This window comes from Sus scrofa, chromosome 8 (assembly GCF_000003025.6).
Source record: "Sus scrofa isolate TJ Tabasco breed Duroc chromosome 8, Sscrofa11.1, whole genome shotgun sequence".
NCBI classification, from domain to species: Eukaryota; Metazoa; Chordata; class Mammalia; order Artiodactyla; family Suidae; genus Sus; species Sus scrofa.
In genome coordinates, this window is record NC_010450.4 from 74,661,777 (window position 1) to 74,685,643 (window position 23,867).

A 23,867-nucleotide genomic window follows, 5' to 3' on the forward strand; every position below is an offset into this window, starting at 1 on the left:
GGTAGATTTTTAGGGAATCCCTACCACCATTGGGTAGGTACTATCGGTACTATCCTAGGTTCTGGGAGAAAGCAGCCCTTAAAGTGCATGAAGAGGGCTATCACAATAGTCTAATAAACAAATAAAGAATAAATAAAGAGAACAGGCTCATTTTGGGGCTGACAGGTGCTGTGAATGAAATCTGAGGATACAGAGTTTATGGTGGAGAAGCTGGAGGTAGGTGGGGTGGGGGTGGGGGGGAGTCAGAAAGGTCTCTTAAGCAGTTGGCATTTGAGGTGAGGCCTGAATGAGAAAAAGCCAAATTCTCACAATGCAGAAGAAAGACCTTCCAGGCACCTAAAGATTGTCTCCACGCAAATGTACTGTCTTTGTGTGTTCTGGCTGCTGTAACAAAGTGCCACAGCCTGGGGGGCTTATAAACAAGGGAAACTTATCTCCCACAGTTTGGGAGGCTGGGAGGCTGGGAGTCTGAGATCAGGGTGCCAGCATGGACAAGTTCATGTGCTGGCCCTCTTCCTGGCTGGGGACCCCTGGCTGCTTCTACCTTCATACCTTAAAGAGCTGAGAGCTACAAAACCTCTCCTGACTCACATCCAGACACTAATTCATGACCTTATCTAATCTAATCCCCTCCCAAAGACCTGGCTGTACACAGGGTGGGTAGGAGGAGGGCACGGAAGAGGGTAGGATTTTGAAGTATGAATTTTGAGGGGGACACAAACATCCAGTCTGCAACAGGCTCTAAGATCAGAAAGAAAGCTGGGTCCACACCCCTGAATCCACAGGGGTGGCATGTGAGGTGGTCAGGAAGGTGAGGAGGCCCGTATTAGATAGGTAGGGTCTTGCACTGTTCTAATGAGTCTGAATTATAGTCCAAGAATAGTGGAAATATATTGGCAGGTTCTAAGTGGGGCGTATACGTGTGTGTTGACATAGCAGTTAGTTTTAAAATTAAGAATCTGGAGAGTTCCCATGGTGATTCAGCAGTAATGAACCCGACTAGTATCCACGAGGATGCTGGTTCCATCCCTGGCCTCCCTCAGTGGGTTAAGGATCCAGTATTACAGACACAGCTCAGGTCCCTCATTGCTGTGGCTGTGGTGTAGGACGGCAGCTGAAGCTCCAAATTGACCCCTAGCCTAGGAACTTCCCTATACCACAAGGGTGGCCCTAAAAAAAGCAAAAATAAATCAATAAATAAAATTAAAGAAAAAAATCAATCTGGATGCTTGCTGGAAAACTTATTTATAAAGGGGCAAGAGTGGAGGTAGGGGGGCACATGACCTTGAGGTTGCAGAGACTGAAGCGAAAGCTGACTCTATAAACACTGGTAAAAAATCTCCTTAAGGGTAAGGAGATTTCACTGATGAAGGGAAGCTGAATTTGTTTTAGTAATGTCTCTATTTACAGGCCATGTGTCTGCTATTAAATAAAGTTTTTTATTATTATTTCATCAGATATCAAGATGAAGGTGTGGCTGTAGATTAGGATTCTGTCCTATAAAAAAAGGCATCTTGTTGCTGCAAGGAACCATTATTCAGGGCTTTTGGTCCTCCCTGAAGGGGAGCAACAGCATCTAGGAAATTAATTCTTCCCTCTGGCCTAGATGCAAAATTGCAGCAACCATTTGCTAAATATGGCCAGCCATTCTTAAGAGAGCAGAGAATCTGTCCCTGGCCATTTATCGATTTTTACTTACTCTCAGGATAATTGAAAGGAAACCCGTGACATGCCAATTTATTGGCATTTTCTTGGGCTAGCACACAAGCTCTTTTGAAAAGGGTATCAAGAGTTGGCTTGCCTGCAAACTTCTTGCTCAGAGGCTCTGGCGCTGGGAGGCGACAGGACTTAGTTGCACCATCTTCCTGCCCATAAATCAGCATCTTGAAACCTCCTGGAAGCGATGTGATGGCGCTGAATGCATAAAAAAAAGTGTTCGCACGCCGAATCTATTGTCGTTATCCCCGGTGGCAGAGGGGAGTGACAAGCCTCTCACACGTCGCCGCGTGGTAGCACGGCATAATAAAGCGTGGTTGCCCCATGTGTGTCACAGATTTCTCTGGGTTTCTCAAAGGTTTTTCCAAGTTCCGCCTTCCCCCTTCTCTGCAGCCATCCCAGCCCCAGCTGTACATCGGCCTTTGACTCCATCTGTCCTTCCGCTGGGGACGAGCGCCTCTCGCCAAATAGAGAACACAAGTTTGGCTTCTCAATGTGATTATAACCCCCACCCTCTCGGCTCAGAGGAGGCCAAGCTTCAGACTCGCAGAGGAGCCGGTCAAGGGGATGGAGCCGGGGGCGGGGGGGAGAGGAATGGAGGGGGAAGGGCGTGGGGGGGCTGCTCCTCTCACCTTCCCCAACCCTAGCAGCTTTGCGCGCACAGCACGGGCGGACGCCCCGCCTGCGCGACCCACACTTGCCGCAGGGTCCAAATCCCCGGGTCCGGGTCCTTTCTCGTTTGCTCCCCTGCCTTCCATCCCCGGCCCAGGCACCAATGCGCCCGGCTGCAGCGGCGGCTCGCAGGTTGGAGTTTGCCCGGGTGTGCGCCGCCTCACAGCGCGCGCAAGAGGCGGCGGAGGGGAGCCGCGCGGCCCCGGTGGCCGGGAGACGCAGCGGGGAGCGGCCGCCCCCGGAGCCACCGACCAGGCAGCAGCCGGAGCCACCGCTCCCTCCCTCTCTTCTTCCTCCCTCCTCCGCTCCGGCCCTGCGCCAGCACTTGCGGCCTCCCGCCCTTACTCCACCCCCTTCCCCGGCCCGACCCCCATCCTCTCTCAGTGTGTGCGCGCTTTAAATAATTTCATCCTTTTTGGCAAAAGAAATAATGCACCTGACTTTACCAGGGGGAAACAAGCAGCCGAGCAGAACAAGGAACAGATGTAAAAGGAATAAAAGGAGAGAGGGAAAGAGATGAGACTCGTTTAAAGAAATCCAGGGGCTGAAGAGGTGGCTGCAGCGGCAGAGGCGGCTCGAGCTTCCCTCCCTGTCTGCGCGAGCTTCAGGCGGAGGACGTTTTCGCCAGTTGCAGATGTAACCTGGGGAACTCCTGGGTCTGTTGGTTTGTTTGTCAAACAAAGTCTTTTCTTCTTTGGCTCAGACACCGAAGAGGCTCCTGGATTTTTCTCCCATCCCGCCACTAGCTGGCAGTTACCCGGGAGCCTTCCCAAGGAGCTGGCGGAGAAATGAGCCCTTCTGGGCGGAGGATGGGCGAAGGGCGTCAGCAGCCTGTGGCTCCCGCCGGGAAGCGCCTACTGTTTCTCGGGAGCAGAGGGTCACCCTGCGGGCGGCCGGGCGGCGGCGGCGCCGCCGGGGCGCAACGCTTCCTGCTGGGGCTCTTCTTGCACGTGTGGCTGTGGGGGGCCTCGGGCTCCTCTGCTCAGGTGTTTAACCTCAGCCTTTCCGTGGACGAGGGGCTTCCTCCAGACACTCTAGTCGGCGACATCCGCGCCGGGCTGCCGGCCACGCAGCAGCAGCAGCAGGAGGGAGGCGGCTTCTTTCTGTCAGAGGATTCAGATGACTCCCCGCTGCTGGACGACTTCCACGTGCATCCGGACACCGGCATCATCCGCACAGCTCGGTGCCTGGACCGCGAGCAGCGGGACTACTACAGCTTCGTGGCGGCCACGCTGCTGGGCGCTGTGGTGCAGGTGGAGATTCGCGTCAATGACGTGAACGACCACTCGCCCCGCTTTCCCCGTGACTCCCTGCAGCTCGACGTCTCCGAGCTCAGCCCGCCAGGTACCGCCTTCCGCCTGCCTGGCGCCCAAGACCCCGACGCCGGGCTGTTCAGCACCCAGGGCTACACCTTGGTGCAACCGTCCGACCTTACCGAGGACCCCGCAGGACCGTTCTTCCAGTTGCGATACGGGACACCGGGGTCCCCACCGTCGCCTCCGTCCTCGTCGCCCCTGGAGCCCCTAGACCTGGTGCTGCTGCGGCGCTTGGACCGGGAAGCGGCGGCAGCGCACGAGCTACAGATCGAGGCCTGGGACGGTGGTCGCCCGCGGCGCACGGGCCACCTGCGGGTGGAGCTGCGCGTCCTGGATGAGAACGACAACCCGCCCGTCTTCGAGCAGAGCGAGTACCGTGCCGCGGTGCGCGAGGACGCGCCACCAGGCGCCGAGGTCTGCCGGGTGCGCGCCACCGACCGTGACCTGGGGCCCAACGGCCACGTGCGCTACAGCATCCGCTCTCGGCAGGCCCCTGGCGCGGGTGGCGGCGGCGGGCCTCTGGGCGACGCGGCGCACTTCTCGGTGGGGGAGCTGAGCGGCGTGGTGCGGGTGCAGAGGCCTCTGGACCGCGAGACGCAGGCCTGGCACCAGCTGGTGGTCGAAGCCTGCGACGGAGGGGCAGAGCCTGAGGTCGCCACCGTGCGCGTGTCTATAGCCGTGCTGGACGTGAATGACAACCGGCCCGCTATTCATTTGCTCTTCCTCACGGAGGGAGGCGCCGCGCGCGTCTCTGAGGGCTCTCGAGCCGGCGACTACGTGGCTCGGGTCTCTGTGTCCGACGCAGATGGCGACCCAGAGAAGGAAGAGGAGGCAGCCGGGGAACTTGGTGGAGGCCTTGGAGGTGGGAGCATCTCGCTGGCCTTGGAGGGTGGTGAGGGAGCCTTTGCGCTGCGGCCCGGCGGCGCCCCAGGAGTATTTTTCCTTTGCGTCGAGGGTCCCCTAGACAGGGAGAGCCAAGACCTGTATGATTTGCGACTGGTGGCCACGGATGCAGGAACCCCGCCTCTGAGCATGGAGGAGACGCTGCTGCTCCGCGTCGCTGACCTCAATGACCAGCCGCCTGTCTTCAGTCAGGAGCATTACCAGGCCTCAGTGTCTGAGGCTGCGGCCCCTGGCACTGCAGTCGTGCGGGTCAGCGCCTCCGATGCGGATGAGCCTGGCACGGACCACGCCCAGGTGCGCTACACGTTGCTCCCTCTCCCGGCCCCCTGCAGCCCAGAGGCTCTGAAGCCCCCCGCAGAGTGTGGACCTTCCTTCACCATCCATCTGGAAAGTGGTGTGATCAGCACCACCCGGAGTCTGGACCGAGAGATTCAGGAGGTGGTAGAGCTGAGAGTGGTGGCCCAAGACCTAGGAGAGCCCCCGCTCTCTGCCACCTGCTTGGTGAGCATCAGCGTGGAGGACGTGAATGACAACGAGCCCATCTTCCTGAAGCAGGTGTACAATGCCAGCCTTCCGGAGCATACGCGGGTGGGACACTGCTTTCTGCAGGTGAGTGCACCAGTGCACCAGGCCGTGGAGGAGCAGGAAGGCCTGGGAAGAGATGGAGAGGCTGTGAGTAGCACAGGGAAGAAGTGTGAGGTGGCGAGTTAGGCCCTGGCTCAGATGGAGAAGGCTAGGGACATGGGTTCTGGCTCTGCTATGCAGGGAGGTGAGTGGGTGCTCTCTGGTTCCCCTGTTTGTGCCAGGGGCTTGGACCCAATGCTGTCTAAGGTCCTTTCTGCTTCCCATGGTATTTGGATCTTGATTTTGCTCCTGGAATACGAATTTCTTTTCATCTGGATCTGAATGCCGAAATCGCCTTGGGAGGAACCAACCATTCGCAGGGTTAGTGTTTAACAGTGTGTAAATGGCAATGTCTCATATATTTGAGCATCGCTATGTGGCATCCTGGGAAAGTCACTGACCCTCCTAAATCGGTTTTTCAAATAAACAAGTGTTTGCCTTTAAACACTGAAGCTGTTTCAAGTGGTCACCTCCAGAGACTTCTTGCACATTGTTCTGCTTTCTTTGGAAGCTTACAAAGTGAGCTGGGGACAGCAGATCATTTTTATCAGTTTTGGACTGAGCTTGTCTAGCGCTGCCTTCAGGACTCTGAGGAGCAGAGACATCCTTTATGAGACAGGGCTCTCCATCATGCCTTTTGGGACTTCTGATCTCTGCTTCACTCTCAGAATGTTATGGGTGCACCCTTCTAGCAGTACTCCTTAGGGCTTCCAGTTTCTTTTTCTTTTTTTTTTTTAAATTGTTGTCAGATAACAAACCATATCTCCAAGACTGGATTATTTACTCCAAGATATCTTGAATTAATAAAGCCTGAGAGGCTAACTAGTGAGGAAAACTCTGAAGCTCCATTTAGCTCTCAGGCTCCGTGTTTTATGCCCTCAATGGCTTATTCCCTGGTTCTGGGGGTGGGTGGGTGAAGCTTTAGTCTTTATAAGTCATGTTTGAAATAATAACAACCTTTAGACAAGTGAGATGCTGCCGTACAGTAAAAATGAGGTATCTGACTGCTGTTCTCTTTTTTAAACCTTTGTATTTGTGAGCAGGAATAATCTCTCTTGTATTGTTTGAAATGATTGGCAACTCAGAGAGTTACTAGATTATTAAAAGAAGGCTTGAAAATCAAATAAGGCTTGCTGCTGAAACTCATCTGCAGAAACCAGTGAATAACATAATGGAAATGTATTTACATCTCAAGCAGAGTCTGATAGGAGATGCGTGTTGGGGGTCCTTCTCCATTCAAGTTGTAGGACCAGGCCTGGGCGTGACTTCGAGCAGGTCCAGCAAGGTCCCATTGGTCAGAGCTTGGCCCCATGGCCTCAGGTGTCCTGCAGAGGTGGCTGAGACATGGGGAGGAGCCTGTGGGCCCCCACGGTGTCTGCCATGGATGTCTAAAATGGAAGTCACAATAGATGAGAGTCTGGACTAGATGATTTCCAAGTTTGCTTCCATCTGGAAGACCTTAAAGATGCTGCTACAAAAAAGGACAACTTGGTTCCACTTGAAGGAAAATAAGCAGGGAGGATTAATTGTGATTCCTTTGATTAGAACCTGTCTTCTTCGAGTTGTTTCTGAAACCGTGAGATGATTCTGCCCTGAGGTGTGAGTATATCCCGTTGTTATGACTCAGTATATGGTGGATCCATCATGGTAAAAGGAACTGGGTTCAAGTGCAGGACTGTAGCTCCAATTGCCAAAAAACCTTTCAGGTGGCCAAGTATTGCTATAGGTAGTGTGAAATGGTGCTGATCAAAATTTCTGGAAACTCCAGAAGTCTAGCCCCTGGAGATTGCAGAAACACTGGCCACAGCAGCTGTGTGAACTTTCTGTGCTCTGTCACCTCTGGCTGATTCTGTCCCCTAACTTCCAGGGAGGCCTCACCTGACTGTCTTCCTTTTGCCTGCAGTCTCTTTACTCTCGATCTTTCTGTCACTTTGAAAAGACAAACCTCCCCAGCTCCTCAGCTCGCCTTTGGATCTCGTGGCCTCTCCTTTCTTCCAGAGCTTTGTTTAATTACCTGCTCTCACTTCTTAGAACTGTATCTTCTTTCTTTCTGCTGCTTCTACCAGTTTCTCCCTTTAGACTTCATATCTGCTCAATTCTCCCTTGTCAGACTCAAACACAAAACAAGAAACACCAGGAAAAAAAAAAAAAGTGTTCTCCTGGATTCCTTCTGAGCTCTAGTGTCTGGCCCAAAAGTCTCTTTTTTTCCCCCCAGATTTCTTTCCAAAAGACTAACTTCCACCTCTTGGCAGGACCGCCACCCTCCACCCCACATTAAATGCAATGAGAACTGCACCTACAGCTTTTCTCTTGTAACCAGATCTTCAAACAGTGTACCTCCAGCCTTGATACCTGCATGGCACACGTGCATATATTCTCTCGTACCCCCCAAGCATCAGTACCGTATCCATCCACTAATTCCTTTACTTCGTCAAACCACAGCATTCATTGAATAAACAATATTCCGTGAACAGTATTTCCTGGGTACCTGTGACATTCCAGGAACTGGTCCTGGTGCTGGGGAGGCAGCGGTCAGGTCAGCACAGTGGGCAAGGTCCCTGTGCCATGGTGTGGCATCTGTGTCCTGTGGTCCTTCCCGAGAATGAAGGCCTCTTGCCTGGCCCCCACTTGCACATTACTCTGTAGCGGACAACCCCCCCCACCTGCCAGGTTCTAACTTCCCTCCACTGCTCTGCACTCTGCTCAGTTCTGCGTGTGGATTTACTCCAAATCCAATGGGCTCTGTTAGTGTAACCTGCCTCCTTCTCAGACGTTTTGGACTGCTGCCCACTTCCTCTTTCTCGAATGCATCATCTTCACTGCCTTCTGTCTCCCTGCAGCCTGTCCATCTCTGTCCGCCACTTCCTCTTTTTCCTCTTGTGTCCCCTACTCATCCTGGCAGAGGCATTTCCAAAGGGTTCATCTCCCTCTCACTTCACTCTTTTCTGGGCTTTCTTATTATGCATCCCCAGAACTGCAACTGGTTTTTTTTTTTGACATCTCCAGGGTCAGCCTCCTTTATTAACTCCAGATTAGCTTTTCTCTACCTGCTACGTATCTCTGCCCAGATGTATTTTTGACACCTCATAAGCAAACAGTTCTCAAATCGAGTCTTTCTTTCCCCTCTCCTGCAGCCCAACCTTCATTCATCACCTCCTTTTTGAAACTTTCTATTTTGTTAAGAGATATTTTCTTTCTTTTTTTTTTGTTTTGTTCTGTTTTATTTTGCTTTTTAGGGCCGCACCCACAGCATATGGAGGTTCCCAGGCTCCAAGAGCAAGGTCATGTCTCATATCAATTCATTGAGGAAAAAGCAGGTCTTGAGATTTAATTTTTATTATTTATTATTATTATTATTATTTTACTTTTTTTTAGGGCTGCACCCATGGCATATGGAGGTTCCCAGGCTAGGGGTCAAATTGGAGCTACAGCTGCTGGCCTACCCCACAGCCACAGCAGTGCCAGATCTGAGCCGCATCTGCAACCTACACCACAGCTCACAGCAACGCCAGCTCCTTAACCCACTGAACGAGGCCAGGGATTGAACGTGCAACCTCATGGTTCCCAGTCGGATTCGTTTCTGCTGCACCATGATGGGAACTCCAGAGATCTTTTCTATAGATGTGTTTATGCATTTGGCGTGTGTCCATGTGCATGCTTTTGCTACTTGTTGTGTTTTTCATGGCTGAGAGTTATAAGAGTAAAGAGTAAGGTCATGTCTCATATCAATTAGTTGAGCAAAAAGCAGGTCTTGAGATTTTATTTTTATTCATTTATTATTATTATTATTTTACTTTTTTAAGGGCCACGCCCACGGCATATGGAGGTTCCCAGGCTAGGGGTCCAATTGGAGCTGCAGCTGCTGGCCTACACAACAGCCACAGCAATACTGGATCCTTCACCCACTGAGCCAGGGATTGAACTTGAGTCCTCATGGCTACTGGTCATGTTCCTTACTGCTGAGCCACAGCAGAAGCTCCTAGGTCTTGAGATTTAAAACTGGGGCTGTGTGAGGGAGCACCCAGCCACACTTGTGTGTTGCTCTCCTGCTCTGACTTGGAGGAACCTGACTAGGAGGGGTGTCTGGTCATCAAAAATACTATGTACCCTCGGGGAAGACATGAGCGATGGGAAGGCTTGCTTCCAGCTGTGCTCCATGGGCTGGAAAGGACTAACCTGTACCTCGTTTCTCATTATATCTTTTGGGGTTATCTTCTTTTTATTCATCCCCCAGGCTTTAGTAAAGTCTTTCTAAATGTGTTAGCTTTGTCTCAGCTGTATTGTGGAGGTAAAAATGGCAAAACACCAAAACACCACCCCCGCAACCTGGAAAGGTGTAAGATTTAAGAGAAGGGTTATTTTTATTCGTTTATTTCTTTTTTGCTTTTTTAGGGCTGTACTCATGGCACATGGAAGTTCGCAGGCTAGGGGTCAAATTGGAGCTACAGCTGCTGGCTTACATCACAGCCACAGCAACTCGGGATATGAGCTGTGTCTGCGACCTACATAGACTACAGCTCACAGCAGTGCTTGGATCCCTGACCTACTGAGTGAGGCCAGGGATCGAACCCACATCCTCATGGATACTAGTTGGATTCGTTTCTGCTGTGCCACAATGAGAACTCCCAAGAGAAGGGTTATTCATTGGCTTTAGCCAAAGGGTCCCAGGCTAGTGACCCACTCTCCTGAAGTCTGGGTGGTGCTGATGGCAGAGGCTGCTGAGGTAGGCATCTTAGAAACAGCGTGAGGTCTTAAGAGGCTCTTCTAGTGTCAACCTTGGATGGAAGATACTTTATTAAAGAAACTGTTTCCTAACCTCTCAGTATCTTCTTTGATTCAACCCCAGCTCTGACCACACTTGTTGCCAAGGCCTTTGGGTGTTTCTTACAACTGCCCCTTCATTTATGCCCTTTGTCACCACCCTAGCTCCCTATCTTGTCTTTCGTTGCCTGTCCTTGACACCAGAGAGATTTAGTCATGTCTCAGAAGCCACCTCCTCCCATTAAATGTTTCCTGGATCAGTCCATCTCTTTTCTTAATGTTCTTTATGGTGCTATGGTTGTTTACTTGTGTTAGTAAAATGATGGATTGTGATTGCCTTGTGTGGTTGCAATTTAATGATATTTGAGTCCCCTGTAATTCCTAGTGTCCTCAGCCTCATGTACTGGAAGGTCAATACTTTTGTTAAATTGTATTGGTGTGTGTAATGGAAACAAACAAACAAACAAACAAAAAAACGCTGATTAGGGTTGCTGCTACTCAAGGTTTAGACTTTCTATTTTTTTTTAACATTTTATTTGTGTGTATATTAAATTTATTGTAAAGTTTATTTCCTCCATATATTTTATCATTGGTCCTTTGGAATTGAATGGTCTGAATTGCATTATCCCTCACCTTGCTACAGACACGCTCTCAGTGTTTACCTTACATTTAAATGCTTATGTTTAAGTACATGCTTATGTATTTAACCTAGCGTGTGCCAGCTTAATGGTCATATACTTGTATTACCTGCACGTGATTGTCTTATTCTGGCCCTTTTGAATGGACCTGACCACACTCTGCACATGCACGGAGTACCTGTGAGATTTGCAGAGGCGTCACGGGCACTGTCTCCTGGCTGTGTCTCCATGACCTGCCAGCTGTTTTCTTCTGCTAACCTGACGCCTGCTGGCCTTCCAGCATGTGCTGTATCTGTCTCTGGCTTTGCTCTGATGACCTGTTTTAAATACTTGAGATGGGCCGTAGAATTCTCTCTGACGTCATTTTGGTGTCCTTCCTCTCCTTGTCCCCCATCCAACTGCTACCAAGACCAGTCAGGTGGCTTTACATCCTTTCCCCCTTTCCTGACTGATAGAGATGATCAGATAATATTTCTGGCCATGGACAGAGGAGGGTACAGCCAGGAATCCTGGAGATGTATTGAGTTACATTCGATATATAACTTGCTAGTACGTGGTCTAGTTATTGGTTCTAGAATTAAAGATGACCAACATTATGTTGTAGAGAGCTCTTAACTTTGAGGACTAAAATTAGGCCACATGCAGTGATGAGAAACATGGCCAGACCATGGGGTTAGTGTGCCTGGATTTGAATCTCAGCTCTTCTACTTTTTAGCTGTGTGATCTTGGGCATTGCACCTCAGTTTCCTCATCTGGAAAATGTGGATAACCAGGTTTCCATTGTGGTCCTGCAAAAACAAATCTGACTAGTATCCATGCGGATGCAGGTTCAATCCCTGGCCTTGCTCCTTGGGTTAAGGATCCGGCATTGCTCTGAGCTGTGGTGTAGGTTGCAGATGCGGCTCAGATCCTGCATTGCTGTGGCTGTGGTGTAGGTTGGCAGCTGTAGCTCTGATTTGACCTCTAGCCTGGGAACTCCCATATCCTGCAGGTGTGGCCCTAAAGAAGCAAAAATATAAAATAAGACAAAATAAAGAAATATGGATAACCGTAGTGTCAGTTTTTGTGCGTGGAATTAATTAATACATATAAGATTAAAACAGTGCTTGACTTTGGAGTACCAACTCTGGCCCAGTGGAAACAAATCCGACTAGTATCCATGAGGATGAGGGTTTGATCCCTGGCCTTGCTTGGTGGGTTAAGGATCTGGAGTTGCTGTGAGCTGTGGTGTAGGTTGCAGATGCAGCTAAAGTCCCGCGTTGCTGTGGCTGTGGTGTAGACTGGCACCTGCAGCTCCAATTTGACCCCTAACCTGGGAGCTTCCATATGCTGCAGGTGTGGCCCTAAAAAGCAAAGAAATAAAAAAATAAAATTGACTTGTAGTAAGTGCCAAATGCATGTTATTTACTATTAAATGTTGCTGAAAAAGACTTCTGGATGTGATGGAGAAGACTATTTTGTCTTATTTACTGAAGACAGAGGACTAATTAAAAATGACATTTCAAATAGAGGTCTTTTGCACTAGAAGGTGGAAAAAGCAACAGAAAAATTTAAATTGCCTATTGGGTTTTTAGGTAGATGTATATTTCTGACAGTGATGGGACAAATCTGTTTTGCTCACATCGGAAGCTTGTAACACCCCCCTTCTGGGTTTATAGAATCCCACCTATTTTAAAGGGAGGTTCAGATGGCTTCTCCTAGTGATCCTTACCCCCCGAAAGTCAGTAGAGCGTTCTGGAGAGACTAGGCAATGTGAGAAAAGTTGTGCAGAGGCCTTGGTGTGAGGGTTCAGGAGTCAGCAGGGGTTCTCCCCAGGGGCAGTTAAGTCCCACACTTAGATTCAGTGCCACACCTGAGCCCTCTCAGCTTGTGATTCCTTTTTTTTTTTTTTTTTTTTTTTTGGTCTTTTTGTCTTTTTTTAGGGCCACACCCTTGGCATATGGAAGTTCCCAGGATAGGGGTCAAATCAGAGCTGTAGCTGCCCATCTACACCACAGCCATAGCAACACGGGATCTGAGCCTCGACTGCCACCTACACCACAGCTCACGGCAATGCTAGATCCTTAACCCACTGAGCAAGGCCAGGGATCCAACCCGCAACCCCATGGTTCCTAGTCGGATTCAATTCCGCTGCACCAGGATGGGAACTCCAGCTTCATTTTTTTAGATTACATATACGGGTGAAATCACTTGATACTTGTCTTTCTCTTTCTCACTTATCTCACTCAGCATAATATCCTCCAGTCCCATCCATGTTGCTACAAATGGCAATATTTCATTTTTTTTCCCCTTTTTTCATTTTTTTTTTCCCTTAACCCACTGAGCGAGGCCAGGAATTGAACCTTCCTCCTCCTGGGTACTAGTAGGGTTCGTAACCCACTGAGCCACAATGGGAACTCCTAACCCTTATACTAGCTTTTAAGTGGCTGATCCACTGTCTTTACTATAGACTTGCCTTTTTTAGTGAGATTTTTCTTCATATATTTTCTTTTTTCTAATTGTGGGCCTAAAAAAGACTCTTTAGGGAGTTCCTGTCGTGGCGCAGTGGTTAACGAATCTGACTAGGAACCATGAGGTTGCAGGTTCGATCCCTGGCCTTGCTCAATGGGTTAAGGATCCGGCGTTGCCATGAGCCGTGGTGTAGGTTGCAGACGCCGCTCGGATCCCACGTTGCTGTGGCTGTGGTGTGGGCCGGCGGCTACAGCTCCGATTTGACCCCTAGCCTGGGAACCTCCATATGCCTCGGGGCGGCCCAAGAAATGGCGAAAAGACGAAAAAAGAAAAAAAAAAGATTCTTTAGGAAGTTCCCATTGTAGCTCATCAGGTTACGAATCCAAATAGAATCCATGAGGATATGGATTTGATCCTTGGCCTTGCTCAGTGGGTTAAGGATCCGGTGTTGCTGTGAGCTATGGTGTAGGTCGAGGACGTGGATTGGATCCCAAGTTCCTGTGGCTGTGGTGTAGGCTGGCAGCTGCAGCTCTGCTTTGACCCTTAGCCTGGGAACTTCCATATGCTTTGGGTGAGGCCCTAAAAGCAAAAAAAGACTTTAGCATTTCTTGTAAGGCCAGTTAAGTGGTGATGAATTCCTTTAATTTTTGTTTGTTGGGAGCTTTTTTTTTTCTTTTTCTTTTCTTTTTTATTTTTTGCTTTTTAGGGGTGCATTAGCGGCATATGGAGGTTCCCAGGCTAGGGGTCTAATTGGAGCTACAGCTGCTGACCTACACCACAGCCACGGCAACTCTGTGATCCTTAATGCACTGGGCAAGGCCAGGGATCAAACCCACAACCTCATGGTTTCTAGTCAGATTTGTTTCTGCTGCACCACAACGGGAACTCAAGAAACTTTTTTTAACTGAATGAATTTTATTGCAATGGTCATCACGACCCAATTTTACAGCATTGGGAACTCCACGTTGGGAAGACTTTTAAATCTCTCTTTCAGTTCTGAAAGATAACCTTGCCAGAGTATTCTAGATTGTAAGTTTTAAAAATTATTATTATGTTTTAGCATTTTAAATATATTCTGCCACTCCCTTATGACCTATAAAGAAAGTTTTTACTTAAAAATCAGCTGGTAGTCTTATAGGGTTTTCTCCTTGTATGTGACTAGTTGTTTTCCTTTTGTTGCCTTTAAGGTTCTTGCTTTTACTTTAACTTTGCCATTTTAATCATAATGTTTCTTGATGTGGGTCTCTTTGGATTCATCTTGTTCGGGACTCTGTGCTTCTTGTACTTGGATGTTTGCTTCCTTCTCCAAGTTAAGGAAGTTTTTAGTCATTATTTCTTCAAGTGCACTTTCTGTTCCTCTCTCTCTCTGTTCTCCTTCCGGGACTCCTATAATGTTAACATTAGTACTCTTGTTGCTGTCCCAGAGGTCCCTTAAAGCATCTGCATTTAAAAAACACTTTCTTCCTTTGCTGTTCTGATTGGATGATTTCCACTATTTTGTCTTTCAGATTGCTTATCCATTCTTTGGTCATCTGATCTGCTGTTGATTGTTGTCTTCAGCTTCTATTGGTTCTTTCTTATGTTCTCTAAGTCTTTGTTGGAGTTGTCACTAAGTTCCTCCATTCTTCTCTCAAGCATCCTCATGATCATTTCTCTGAACTCTTTTATTGAGTAAAGTACTTATCTCTGTTTTATTAGGGTTTTTCCTCTGGGGTTTTATTTTGTCTTTTGTTTGAAACATAGTCCTCTGGGCCCTCATTTTGTTAGACATTTGGTGTTCGTCTCAATGAATGAGATGAAACAGCTCCCCCTCCCAATGTCAAAGGAGTGGTCTTCTGTGAGAATGCCCCTGTGTGACCTACTCTTCCTGGAGGCTTTGACAGGTCACCTTCAGCTGGAGTGGGCGCTGACTGGGGGTGGTCCTTGGGATGGCAGTGCCGAGGGCATCTTACCAGGATGACTGGAGCTGGAGCAGGCGTGGGGCTGGGGGAAGTCGTTGGAGGACTAAACAATGGAGCTGCCAGCCCCCTGGACCCCAGAGAAGGCTTCAGCAGTTTCCCACCCATTTGGCAGAAGCTCTAAGGTTAGTAAATAGATTTCCTTCCTATATAGTCCAGATGCCCTTTAAACTGCTGTTTTTTCCCTGTGTCCCAGGGTAGACAAAACCACCCTGGCTGGCATGGGCCCCTCTGTGCCCTCCTGTCTCAGGTTGCTGCATCAGGAGTGGGGTTCCCATAGATACCATATCTCGATCTTTCCTGTCCATTTCTGTGTGGAAAGTGCAGAAGCTTTTCAGTCAGCTTGTAGGTCTTCTTCGGGAGGAATTGCTCTTTATGCAGGTGCAAATTTGATGTAGCAGTGGGCAGGGGGCAGGGGGGGCAGGAAATGAGCTCAGTGTCATCTTAGCCACTGTCTCAGACCTCTCCCTATCTTAGTGTCTTTCACTCTGTTTATCAGTTATAGCTCTTCAGAATCTTTTATTGAGATAATATGAAAAAAGATGGCATTGGCCTTTGAGTAGAAAACCTTGGTTTTAGTTCCAACTTCACTATTTATTATCTTTGTTAACTTTTCTGGCCGTAGTTCCTTATCCATAAAATGTTGCATATTCGTCAGGATTCTCTGAAGAAATAGAACCAAAAGGATATGTGACACACACACACACACACACACACACACACACACACACACACACACAGACAGACACAGACACATATAGGTATATGGAATAAGGAATTGACTCTTGCTATTATGGGGGCCAGGATCTGCCTCTGTAATCTGCCGTCTGCAAGCTGGAGACTGAAGAAAGCAGGTGGTGTAATTCAGTCCAAGACTGAAGGCCTGAGAAGCAGAAGAACTGATGCTGTGAGTCCCGGTCAGAAGGCAGAAAAGATGAATGTCCCAGCTCAGCAGTCAGACAGAAAGAGGACGTTCATCCTTGCTCTTCTTTTTTGTTCTGCTGAGGCCCTCAGCAGGCTGCCTGATGCCCACACACATTGGGAAGGGCTTTGTGCTTTTCTCAGTCCAGCGGTTCTGCCAGCGTGCTGGGCATCCTGAGGTCCAGTCAGCTTGGCCAGCACATATTGTACTGACGCTTATCCACACATTATAGTAAGGATTTGAGGGTTTTTTTGTTTGTTTGTTTGGGGCCGCATCTTCGGCACATGGAAGTTCCCAGGCTAGGGGTCAAATCGGAGCTGTAGCTGTCGGCCTACACCACAGCCATAGCAACGCCAGCTCCAAACTGCATCTGCAGCCTACACCACAGCTCACGGCAACGCCACATCCTTAACCCACTGAGCGAGGCCAGGGATGGAACCTTCGTCCTCATGGATACTAGTCAGGTTCATTACCAGTGAGCCACCACGGGAACTCCAGAGATAATCTACACCATGGAAAGTAGTTATTGTAGTAAGAGTTAGGGGGCTTTGAGGTGGGAAAGCTTCTTTATGCAGTGAATCAGGATGGAGGTTTCACTGGGAATGGACTTCCAGGGAGATCTGTATTGTGATATATATGTATTTATGTATTTATTTATTTGCTTTTTTTTTTTTTAAGGGCTACCTGCAGCATATGGAGGTTCCCAGGCTAGGGGTCTAATTGGAGCTATGGCTGCTGTCTACACCACAGCCAAAGCAATGCTGGATCCGTAACCCACTGAGTGAGGCTGGGAATCAAACCTGCATCCTCATGGATACTAGTTGGGTTCATTAACCACTGAGCCACAACAGGAACTCTATTTTTATTTATAGTCTGTCATGTATACATTCCACTTTAGCTACACATCTTTTTTTTTTGCATAAAAATGTATAGATCATTCCTAGACATGATCTAAAAGAGAAGCTTATAGGACGGCTTTCTTTTTTTTTTTTTTTTTAAATATGGAACGCTTCACGAATTTGCGTGTCATCCTTGCGCAGGGGCCATGCTAATCTTCTCTGTATCGTTCCAATTTTAGTATATGTGCTGCCGAAGCGAGCACAGGACGGCTTTCTAAAGGTTGTGACCAGTGAGCTTTCCTTCCTCTGAGAATCGAAATCTGACAATGTGTTAATTTTATTAACAACAAAACACCAGACTTCTACTAATGAGCCCTTCGCCTTCTAAATTATAAATTGAAAGTGAGCAACCTTAGAAGTAATTTCTACTTTCATAGCCCATTAGGGAAATTATGCTAGGGCATTCTTACAATGCTGAGTTATTGCTTAAAATTTTACTGGGTTAAAATCTTTATTGAAAAGGACTGTGTGCGTTGTAGTGCAGCTAGGTCAAGTGAATGGTGCAACAAATATAAATTGTAACTAAAACTCTATTTAGGATACATAATCCATGAGGGGGTAGTATGACTTGGAAGAATCTTGGTGTGTCTAGTTGTGTAGTTAAGTAAAGGGAGGAGTTTTTCTGTTTTTGTTTTTTGTCTTTTAGGGCTGCACCCATGGCATATGGAGGTTCCCAGCCTAGAAGTCGAATTGGGGCTACAGCTGCCAGCCTACACCACAGCCACAGCAATGCCAGATCCGAGCCCTCTTTGAACCACACCAGAGCTCACAGCAATGCTGGATCCCTGACCCACTGAGTGAGGCCAGGGATTGAGTTTTCCCAGGGGAGTGGGGGAAAGCAGGTGGAATTGCTCAAATAGTTGAGCGTTTGATATGTTGAGGATGAATTAATGTCCAGTAGTTCACAAAAAGCTATCTTAGCAGCGTTTTATTTTTTTATTTTTATTTTTTACTTTTTAGGGCTGCACCTGCGGCATATGGAGGTTCCCAGGCTAGGGGTCCAATCGGAGCTGTGGCCACCGGCCTACGCCAGAACCATAACAACTTGGGATCCTAGTGGCGTCTGCAACCTACACCACAGCTCACGGCAACGCTGGATCCTTAACCCACTGAGAGAGGCCAGGGATCAAACCCGCAACTTCATGGTTCCTAGTCGGATTCGTTTCCGCTGAGCCATGATGGGAACGCCGACAGTTATTTTTTGAAACTATATTTTTTTCCTAGGCTCCTTTTCTTTCTTTCCTCTCCCTACATGTCCATCCCCTCCTTGCTTTAGTTCCTTTTCTGTCTAGCTGGGAGTTTTGAGTGCACTAAAGAACACTTGCTGTCCCATATCTGTACGCATATTACTGACAGCGGGTCAGTTTAGCTTATATGCCCTTCCACCCCCTGCCCCAACACTTGTCCTGCAGAGCAAGCAGGGGGAATTCCAAAGGAGGAGTGGTTCTGAGTGCGTGGTATCAGCTGGACCATCAACACTGCTGAGCAATTTTGTTGCATTTGCCTTAGTCTCTCTGCCAGGACTGCCCTTTCTTTAATCATCAGGTTTTACTTCCTTTCCTTTTTATGGGTCATCGTGCCCCTTACTCAGTAGAGTCCAGAAGGCAGAAACGTGCCTGTGTTTTTGCCTCCCATCATCAGACTTTTCTGCATTTGTGCCCAAGGACCAAGTGATTCTCCAGTGTCCACATCAAACCGGTTCATTTGTGGCCTTCGTTTCACCTCTCCCATCTTTTCTGACACGGCTTCTCAATTACCCCCATTCTCTTCTTGTCTTTCATCCCAGCCTCTCTACATTTCTCTTGTCTTTAGCACATGCTATTCCTCTCGCATTGCTCGCTCTATTTACAGATCAAGTCTGTGGGCATCTTGCCTCCGGCTGCTCAACGTCCTTCCTCAATGCCCCGTCATGGTTGAGTCTGCTACGTGTTGGCCCCTTTCTGCCCAGTCCTGGCCATATGTTAAGAGCCCTTTCGCACTTTAAGAAGGGTTCTGAAATCCATGCTGTTGTCTTGTTCAATGGCTGCTGTCCCTTGATGGTGGATTAAGGACCTCTGGAGAAAGAGTGGCCTTCTTCCGCATAGTTACTGTCAAGAAGTTGTCAAGAAGAAAACGTAGCTGCTGAAGTATAAGAAAGGACATGTTGAATTTATTATTGCCCATTTCTTAATATTATCTCCTGTAGTTGATGAATGTCATTAACTAGTGTCTTTCATGTGAGAAGAGAAGATAGAATATTGTAGTGAACAGATAAAAATGTCTTAATCTTTATTATCCTTCGATCTTGCAGCTTTTACCTTCATACTGTGTGGCTTCGGGGCCACTTAACCCTGCTGTGTATGTGCAGAGGACTCTGTATCTTTCTCTCTTAGCAATTATGTTTTGAATTTTCTTTTATTTATTAATTTTTTATTTTATGTTTTTAAATTTTTTTTTTGTCTTTTTAGGGCTGCACCAGTGGTATATGGAGGTTCCCAGGCTAGGGGTTGAATTGGAGTTATAGCTGCTGGCCTACACCCCAGCCACAGCAACACCAGATCCCAGCTGCATCTGCAACCTACACCACAGCTCACAGCAATGCCGGATCCTTAACCCACAGAGCAAGGCTGGGGATTGAACCTGCATCTTCATGGACACTAGTCAGATTCCTTTCCGCTGAGCCATGGCAGGAACTCCTGAATTTGCTTTTAAAAAGCCCACGCTGTTAACTTCATTTCAGGGTTTACCATTTATTTCCAGATGTCTGAGGACTGAGAAGAGTGGCCCAGTGGATAAAAGCTTGTACCTTGGAGCCAGACAGAACAGGGTCTAAGTTTCAGCTCTGTCACTTAGTAACTTGGCCTTGAGTGAGTTCCTAAACCTTTGTTAGCCTCAATTTTCTCATCCATGAAATAGGGATGATGATAATAGGATCAACCTCACAGGGCAACGTGGGGATTAACTGAGATGATACATACCCAGGGCTTAGAGCGATGCCTGCTGCCTAGTAAACTTGCAGGAAACTTGATCATTATGTGTGTCCTCACTTGGGTTTTTTTTTTTGTTTTTTGTTTTTTTTGTTTTTTGGTCTTTTTGTCTTTTTGCCTTTTCTAGGGCCACTCCCATGGCATATGGAGGTTCCCAGGCTAGGGGTCGAATTGCAGCTGTAGCCGCCAGCCTACACCACAGCCACAGCAACTCGGGATCCGAGCCTTGTCTGCAACCTACACCACAGCTCATGGCAACGCCGGATCCTTAACCCGCTGAGCAAGGCCAAGGATCAAACCTGCAACCTCATGGTTCTTAGTCAGATTCGTTAACCACTGTGCCACGACAGGAACTCCCTTACTTGGGTTTTGATTAAACCGAAGAGCTGGAAACAAATCTGACTAGCAACCATGAGTCCTGGCTCAGTGGAAACAAATCTGACTAGCAACCATGAGGATGCAGGTTGGATTCCTGGTCCCACTCAGTGGTTAAGGATCTGGCATTGCCATGAGCTGTGGTGTAGGTCGAAGATGCGGCTGGGATCTGGTGTTGCTGTGGCTGTGGTGTAGGCTGGCAGCTGTAGTTCTGATTTGACCCCTACGCTGGGAACTTCCATATGCCGCAGGTGTGGCCCTCTAGAAACCCCCAAAAAACAGACCCTGAGGAGCCAAGTGAGAGTCACTAATCAAATACAACGATGGGAAAAAAGATATCAAGTAAATGTTTTTGATACCTCCTTTAGGAAAGCTGAACAAATCATTCCTTGGAAATTCTTTGGCAGATCAAAAAAGGAAACCTAGAGTTTAAATGTAGTCATTCCTTGGTGTTCCTGGAGTATTGGGTCTAGGACCCCCCACAGACACAGAAATCCTCAGATGCTCAAGTCCCTCATAAAATGGTGCAATACTGTATTATTATAATTATAATTATGTAATTATAGTATTAAGGTAAAACTTTTTTCAGTCGTATTGGAGATCCTTCAAATAATCATAAGTTATTGGTTTATGTTCACTTTACAGAAATTAGAATCTATGTTTTCTCTTTTAAAGGATGATAGTGATTCTTAACTGTTGAATTTTGGGGGGATGACATTGTTGGTTTTTCTTCATACTGAATCTTCAGGCCAGAAAATACCAGCCACTTGATGCTTCTAAGGAATGTTTTGTGGCAAAAAGCAAGAAAGACTTGTAGTAAAGAGTGTGTGGGATTAGTAGATGCAAACTCTTCCATTTAGCATGGTTAAGCAGTGAGGTCCGACTGTACAGCACAGGGAACTCTTATCGTCTCTTGGGATAGAATATGATGGAAGATAGTACGAGACAAAGAATCTGTGTGTGTATGATTGGGTGACTTTGCTGTACAGCAGAAATTGACCCAACATTGTAAATCAACTACACTTTAATAAAAAAAAAAATAACAAAAACTCCACAAGGGTAGGAAAGAGAAAAGAACAAAACAGAACTTGAGGCACTTTCTCATCTCATCTCAGTTTGATTACTGACAGTTCAAAAATTCTGTTCGAAAAAAAAAATTCTCTTCACTCTAAGAGATTGTCCTCTATATTTAAAAGCTCTTTTGTTCAGATTATTCTTAACATTCTTTTGTTCTTCATTTAAATGAACTGTGTAGAAATGACCAGTGTTATGGATATGTTTTCAAGAGATTAAATGTTATTTCTTGGCTTAGCATAAATGGACTTAAATACTCTCTGATTTTCAACAATTGTCTAGTTAGAAACTTCACATGTTGTGTACTTCTCTTGATTTCTATATTTGGATGCACAGAGGAAGTTATTGTTTATGTAGAGGTTGACTTGTCTCGGTTTTAAGAATGTCTGTTATAAAAGAACCCAGTCATGGGGAAAAGAGCCATCTAAGCGTATGCCCTGTTTACGTTCCTTTGAAGTATGGATTATTTTAAGTACTGAACTGTTAAAAATAATACAAAGGCCATTCTGTTATATTATGCATAAACAAGCACACCATATTTCAGAGCTGGCAGATACTTTATTTCCTGGACTCATCTTACAAGAACTTTCATGTGCTATTTTTCTGGTGTAGAATCTAATTGCCCTGCTCACGTCTGTTCCGCTTCCATCGTCTCTCAGTGTCCGGCACAAAGAAGAGAGGCGACAGGAAGGGCAAGTGATTAATTAACATTTGACCTTTACAAATTAATTAATGTACTCCAGAAAATTGGCTTACTTGCATTAAACATGTAGATTCTGTGTGTATTATGACATACGTCCATGACCACAAAATGAATGTAAGAAGTTCATCTTGAATTTTGAATTTTAGTGTATTTTATTTATTTATTTATTTATTTATTTATTTATTTTTGGTCTTTTTAGGGCCACACCCACGGCATATGGAAGTTTCCAGGCTAGGGGTTAACTCCGAGCTGCAGCTGCCGGCCTATGCCACAGCCACAGCAATGCAGGATCTGACTTGTGTCTGCAACCTACACCACAGCTCATGGCAATGCCAGATCCTTAACCCACTGAGTGAGGCCACGGATGGAACCTGAATCCTCATGGGTACTCGTCAGGTTCTTAACCCACTGCGCCACAATGCAAACTCCCTGTTATGTTCTCCTGAATTGTGTTGACATTTTTGTTTTTGCAGGCAATTAACTTGGTTGGATTCAAACTCATGACTCTTGAGTTTTGGGTGCCAGTGCAAATCTCAGTTCACTTCAGTCCAGTTTTCTGAACTGGCTTTTTGCAACATGCCCCACACGCGTGTCATCAGTTAGAGATTTGGGTAGGGTTTATACAGAATTTAGGGCTTGCCCAAAAGTCTTTTCCCTATCTGGGATTTCCCTCTCATTTTCTAAAGGCTGTGGTTACCCTGCCCTCTGTCTTAAGATTCTTCAGTCCAGGAAGACTGTGTGTTTGTAGTGGGGCTTTAGCCTTCCTGAATGATGACTTGACCTGTCCTTAGGCAACAGGCTCAAAAATCAGAATAAATTAAACTTAAAAAATGGAAAACCCACTCCATGTCAGCCCATTCTTCCAATTTTTGACCCCTGTGAAAAATCCTACTCTTTTTATTTAATCCTGAGAGCTTTCAGATTGTTTTTTTTCTGTTTTGTTCAGAGTTTACAATTGTTACTTGCAGGAGGGTAGGTTTTTGTGAGTGTGTGCTCAGCCATACCAGAAGCATCACTCCCACTTTTTCCTTAAATTCAAATTTCTATCAATTTCAATGACATTCAAGTGATTAAGACTTAATAGTAAGAGCCCTTTGAATATAAGAGCCTGTAGAATTTTTCTCTATTTATAATATATTAGATTATGATTGAATGGATGCTAATGTATGTGGCTTCAAAGTTTACTGATTCAGCGTTTCATGGATTAATTACTGCTGCTGGTAATCAAGGTTAGCAATTAAGGATCCAGGGTTGCCATGAGCTGTGGTGTAGGTCGCAGATGCAGCTGAGATTCTGAGTTGCTGTGGATGTGGCATAGGTTGGCAGCTGTAGCTCTGATTTGACCCCTAGCCTGGAAACCTCCATATACTGCAGGTGTGGCCCTAAAAAAAAAAAAGAAGAGACAAGTTTATTAGGCAAGAGACACTGTTAACATGGTGGGCCAGCTTCCTGATAATCAGGGAGAACTGACTCTGGGCGCATAGTCGTGTCTGTTTTTATAGCCCAAAGGACAAAGGAGTACGAGGAGTGTCTTGCTATATATCTCTCGACCTGCTGATGGGTTGGGGAATGATGGGGTCTTCTGATACACCTACTGGTTGGTTGTGGAAGAATGGGATCTTCTGATACACTTGCTGGTTGGTTGGGGAAGGATGGGGTCTTTGGTTATGCTTGCTGGTTGGTTGGGGGCATATGTTGCCCCTCTAGGGGCGTGGTAAGAAGTGGGCTGCATACCTTTCCTAGTAGGGGGCAGGAAGGAGCAGGCGAGGTTGCTGGGGTGGGGAGGTCCTTAGGAATATTGTAACTATTACAGTGAGACAGGTAGGTGATAAGGGTCTGGCAATTCAGTCTTAATCTCCTTGGAGAAGCCTTGAAGTCCCAGATTGAGG

The 23,867-nt window shown here is 47.0% G+C and overlaps 1 protein-coding gene across 1 annotated transcript in view; it reads left to right on the forward strand.

Moving 5' to 3' along the window:
- The window catches only part of DCHS2 (dachsous cadherin-related 2), a 272,450-nt gene continuing 251,311 nt past the window's right edge, over window positions 2,729-23,867 (forward strand). Inside the window, 1 exon segment of the mRNA XM_021101485.1 lies at window positions 2,729-5,216. Within this exon segment, the coding sequence (XP_020957144.1) occupies window positions 3,177-5,216 (2,040 nt within the window). The 5' untranslated portion in view covers window positions 2,729-3,176.